The 5832-nt window shown below is 35.7% G+C and overlaps 1 protein-coding gene across 1 annotated transcript in view; it reads right to left on the reverse strand.

Annotated features, from left to right (window-relative positions):
* The window catches only part of IL7 (interleukin 7), a 45320-nt gene extending 39751 nt beyond the window's left edge, over window positions 1-5569 (reverse strand). The window contains exon 1 of the mRNA XM_006880545.1: window positions 5423-5569. Coding sequence (XP_006880607.1) covers window positions 5423-5569 — 147 coding nt within the window. The remainder of the gene's footprint in view (window positions 1-5422) is intronic.
* Window positions 5570-5832: the final 263 nt, after the last annotated feature.

The raw sequence follows: 5832 nt of genomic DNA on the forward strand, positions 1-5832 counted from the left end.
GGAGGGACAGCGCGGGAGAGGAAGGCCCTCTATGAGGTGGATTGATTCAGTGACTGGGATAATTGGGATGGGAGTGTCAGAGATGGTGCGATTGGCACAGGACGGAGCCGAGTTTAGGGCTGTTGTACATAGGGTTGCTATGAGTTGCAAGCAACTCGATGGCACATAACAACAACAACACACTGTTGACAGAAATCCTTGTAAGATTAAAAACCTGCAGGAATGTCAGCAAGACGTCAGAACAGGCATCTCTCAGATCCTTCATCCCCTTGGAAACATCAAAAACAAGCTTTGTCAGAACTCTGGGAGACTGTCAAAAGCTTATAGCAACCAACAGAAGATAGAATTTAAAGCAGGCAACTTGAAAATCCAGGGAAAAGCAATTGGAAAAGAATAGGAAAGCTCTGTGATTTTTCGCATTGGCCCTTGTGTCTTTCACTCTCATCTCTTGTGTCACGTGGCTGTGCATATTCCCACTGAAGCATTCTGGATTCTGGTTATCGTTCTCAAGAAACTGAGCAGATCTTTTTCCACAAGTTATTGTGTCTGGTGGCCACCTGAAGGACTGACCAGTCATTATTTTCTTCACTATTCACCTACTGTGGAATTTAATACAAGCAAAAAATAAGCAAGTTCACGGGTCCCACTAAAACAAAGTTCATCATTCTCATACATGCCTTTAAATGATTGAACAATATTTCTTTGCCTATATATATATATATATATGATCACCTCTTGGTTTTCCATTCATCAGCTAATGGATATTTGGGTGTTCATGTTTTAACTGTTATGGAAAATACTGCTAGAAGCACTAACAAACAATTGACTACGTAATTCTTTTGCATATATATGTAAGAGTGGAGTTGTTGGACAGCAACTAAGTCTAAGGAATTACTGAACTGTCCCTTTTACATTCTCACTGTCAACACAGGGGAATTCTAGTTCCTCAGCATCATTACCAGCATTTCTTTCTACCTTTTTATTAAAGTCATTCTGGTGGATATAAAGTGGTATCATTTTTTTAAAATTTTTTATTATGTTTGTGTGAGTGTACCGTCAAATCACATCTGACTGCTACGGGAGGAGATTGTCCCTCCTTCCCCGCAGAGCATCTGGTGGATTTGAACCGTGCGCCTCTGGGATTGTAGTTGCAGCTCCTTGCCACTAGGTCACCAGAGCTCCCCTTAAAGTGATATCATTTTATAGTTTACATTTGCTCTTCCTGAATTTCTAATTTCTTTGAACTTCTTTTCATAAACTGATTAGCCATTGTATACTTAATTTAGAGAAAGGTCATTTGATCACTCTTTAAAGTGGTCATAATTACTGAGTTGTAGGAGTTCTTTATATGTTCTGGATGATAGGCCCTTATCAGATGCATGATTTCCTAAAGATTTTTTTTTCAATCTATGAGTCTTTGGAAGCACAAAACCTTATAATAAAATACACCTTATTTTTTTCTTTTATTGTTTGTGTTTTTAGTATGATCACAGAATACACTGTAAATCCAAAATTAAGATTTACTGCTTTATTTCTTTCTAAAACTTCTATGGTTTTAGTTTTTAATATTTATGTCATTCATTCATAATGAGTTACATTTTTAAATTATTATTAATTTCAATTAACATTTACAGAGATTTTGGATTTCCATTCATCCATTGTTGCACTTTTCTCCCCGTCCACCCTGCCCACTCCCAGTTTGCTCTTCTCTTTGAAAAGTAAAAGAAAAATTTTTTATGTCATGCAGTTGACCATCTTTATGTACTTTTGAATGTATTTCTAGTTTTGTATTTTCAGACTTGAATGTACTTCAATTTTCTGCACCATATGTTGTTTCCTTATTAAATGGACTTGATATCATTGACAAAAAAGTTCATTTGACCATAGGTGTATAGTTTTATTTTGAGACCATTAATTTTAGATTGTTTTGGGTAATAAAAATATCTTGTTGTTGCTACTGTTGTTATGCACAATCAAGTTGGAGCTGACTCATGCCTGATCTTTCATAGAGTTTTCAGAGACAACAAATTACACATAAAGAGACTGCCCATCTTTCCTCTGTGGAGCAGCTGGGGGATTTGAACCTTCTGTCTTTAAGTTTGCAGAACCACTCCTTACCCACTGGGTCACTAGAGGTTCATAAAATTCCAAGAATATTAAATTTGCCCATCCATTTATTTCTTTTCTTTCATCAATGTATTATATTTTCCACTGCACACATTTTTCACCTCTTGGTTAAATTTTTTCCTAGATATTTTGTTCTTTGAGATGCTATTGTAAACTTAATAGTTTTCTTAATTTTCTTTTAAAAGATTTTTGCTGCTAGTACACTGATGATATGACTAATTTTGTGTGTATGGGTGTTGAGCTCTTACCATATAATTTTGTTGAACGGTTATTGACGTTAATCATTCTTTATTGGATACTGTTGGTTTGTATACAAGACTATGTCTTCTGTGAGTCAGAACAGTTTAATTTATTATTGTCTAATTTGGACATCTTGTATTTATTCTTAATTTTTGCTCCTTAATTATCCATTTACTGCACAGAGATAACTAGTGATTGCTGTGATGCTAAACACTGTGACACTGATGTGTCAAATGCATTAATCGTTAACCATGGTGGACAGTGTTTGGTAGAACTCTCTGAGTAAAAGAAGCTTGGAGGCAGGAGTAGCATCCACTTCTGAAATAGCTTGCCTCTAGAAACCCTATGAATTTGGAGAAATAATGAAAGTTATTCAAGTGCTCAGGTCTTTCCTACATAGGGTCACTATAAGTCACCTACAACTTGATGGCACTTAACAACAACAACAACAACAACATACTACTGTGCTGCCAACCAACCCAAAGGTAGGTGGTTCAAATCCTCCAGCTCCTTTGAGGGAGAAAGATAGGCAACATACTCCAGTGCAACTTAGAGTGCTAAAAATCTGCTGGAGAATTGGCAATAAGTTGGTTCTGACTCAAAGCAATGAGTTGTTTGTTGTTGAGAAAGTTCAGTAAAATGCTGAGTAGCATCAGTTAAATGGGTACCTTTTGTTGGTCTTCATAATGAGAAGAAAGCTTTTACTTTCTCATTATTGAGTATGATATTGTCTGTGTGTTTTCACAAATGATTTTATCACACTGAGGATGTTTACTTCCATTTCTAATTTTTTGTATGTTTTAAATATGAAAATGTTTTGTGTTTTGCCAAGTAGGAACATCCACATAGACATAAAGTAGTTTAGTGGTTCCCAGTGACTGAGTGGAGGAAGTGACAGGAATGATCGCTAATAATTATGGCGTTTCTATTTCAGGTGATGAAAATATCCTGGGTCTGATAGTGGTGATGTGCACAATTTTTAATATACTAGCAGGCATTGAATTGTGCACTGTAAGAGGAGGAATTGTAGTATGTGACATAAGTATGAGTAAACTATATTTAAGAACGAAATAGAAATCATGACGAAGTTTTAAAGCATTCAACTTCACTGTCAAACAATGGAATGTAAATGAAAATAATTATTTTTTTCTATTGTTTTGGCTAATATTTTGAAAAATAAACACATTATTGGCAAAGGTGATCTCAAAAATTTTTATGTAAGTTGTAAATAATGTAATGTAAATAATTAAATAATGGCTGAAAATACTACTTATCAAGAATCTAAAGATCCATTAGAACAGTGGTTACATGCTTGAATGTTGAACAAAAGGCTGACAGTTCATACCCACCAGCTTGTCTACAGGAAAAGATGTGGCAGTCTGTTTCTGTAATGATCATAGACTTGGAAACCCTACCGGGCAGTGTAGTTCTGTTGAACAGCATCAATGTGAGTTGGAATTTACTGAATGGCCATAAATTTTCAGGAATCTTAAGATATTTGTTCCATTTAAACATTCATCTCATTTCTAGGAATCTATATTCTACAGTCCATAGGCCACAAAGAAAGAGGATCTTTATTATATATTATGAACCTTTCTTCTAAGGCATGCAGAAAGAAGTCTCATATTTACCCTGGCCCTATTTTGAGTCTATATTTTACTTCACATAATTTCTGTTTTCTTACTTCTAGAACTCTATTCCATGTCTTCCCCTGCCACCCCCAGTACATTATCTGATGATTTTAACAATATCTTAAACATGTGTGATGAAAACAAGACTGAAATTGTCAACAATTTTATTTTACTGGAATCCACAATCAACACTCTTGGCATCACAGTCAAAAAATCAAGAAATATGTTGCAATGCAAAAGCCTGCTGTCAGGGACCCCTCCAAATTACCAAGAAGTAATGTGTTTTTTTTTTCCGTTTGAAGGCTAAGGTGGGCATGATTTAGGTCATGGTTTTTAAATCACTTGCTATGAAGAATGACAAAAGAAGAAGGGAAGTCTTTGAGGTGTTTCATTCAAGAAGAGTACTGAATATCTCACAGACTACCAACACAACAAACAGATACGTCTTAGAGAAAGTGCACTGAGGGTGTTCCTTAAGGCAAGGACAGCAAAACTTCAAGTCACATAATTTGGGCATGTTGTTAGGAAGGGCTATTCCTTGAAAAGTGACATCAGGCTTGGAAAGGCGCAGGGTCAACAAAAGAGAGGATGATTATCAATACGATGAATTTGCACAATGATGGTAGCAATGGGCTTGGGTATGTCAGAGAATATGAGGGTGGCACAGGAAAGGACAAGGACAGATCTGTGGTTGACATGATTGCTATGAGTCATACTCAACTTTAAGTCACATAACAACAACAACAACACCCTTCATCTAGCGGTGAAGTCAGGTGGGTATTGGGCTGTTAATGCAACAAGAGCACTTCTCTGGTGGTTCAAATTTGCCTGGGGTGTCCTGGCAAGAACAAAGAACGATGGGAAATCTCCCCTAGTGCTATTTACAGATTCAAAACTTGCTGCAGGGTCAGCCTATTCAGCTGGTTCCAACTTCACAGCAATTGCTTTGACTTTTTAATTCATTGCTCAGTTTTGGATGAGTGTGAGTTGATGAAAACAATGTGACTTGAGTAGCTGCACCTGGTTAAAGTAGCATCTTCGCTTTCTAATAGTTTAGAGAAGTCTTTTGTAAGCAGATTTGCCCACTGCACGACAAGGTTTGATTTCTTGACTGCTGCTTCCTTTCATGGGCTTATTTACACTTCAGAAACCATAAAATAACTATATGTATCTTTACATGCTAATATTTTACTGTTGCACTCCATTATGCTAACTGAAGACTAGCTAACTGAAAGAGAGGTAAAGAAACATAAGCATTAATGATGAATTGTGTTTTCAACTTTGTTATTGAAGAGAAACAGGACTAAAATGGATAGTTATGGACATTTTAAGGTAAAAGAGAAAAATATTTTTAAAGAGCACTAATTAAAAATGAATTTGGAATTATCTTAACAAAGATATGAGGAAAACAATCAAACACATACCAGTTCTTCGATGTTGACCTTTAGAACACTTTTATATCCCTCGCCGTCTGTACCTTCAATATCACAGTCTGCAGACGCTACTGGCAACAGAACAAGGATCAGGGGAGGAATTCCAAAGATATACCTAAAAGAAACTAAATTTAACATTAAATAAGACTAAGCTATATGTGATATAAGTCGTATTATATTAGATTATGTTTCATTTTGTTTGACCATTTATTTCTAATACAATTTCTAAATGCATCTTGATATTTGCATAGTAGTGGGGAGAATACTCTAAAAATGACTATTATGCAACAAAAAATGTGGGATGCTATTTTGGGGATTAAGTTTCCTTCATGTTTTCACCTGTATTTCTTTGCTTTTTCAATGTCATTATTATCCTTAGGGGAAGTGCAGTATAGTGCAGA

Source organism: Elephantulus edwardii, unplaced genomic scaffold, assembly GCF_000299155.1.
Source record: "Elephantulus edwardii isolate Elephantulus edwardi_28Jun2011 unplaced genomic scaffold, EleEdw1.0 scaffold00008, whole genome shotgun sequence".
NCBI lineage: Eukaryota > Metazoa > Chordata > Mammalia > Macroscelidea > Macroscelididae > Elephantulus > Elephantulus edwardii.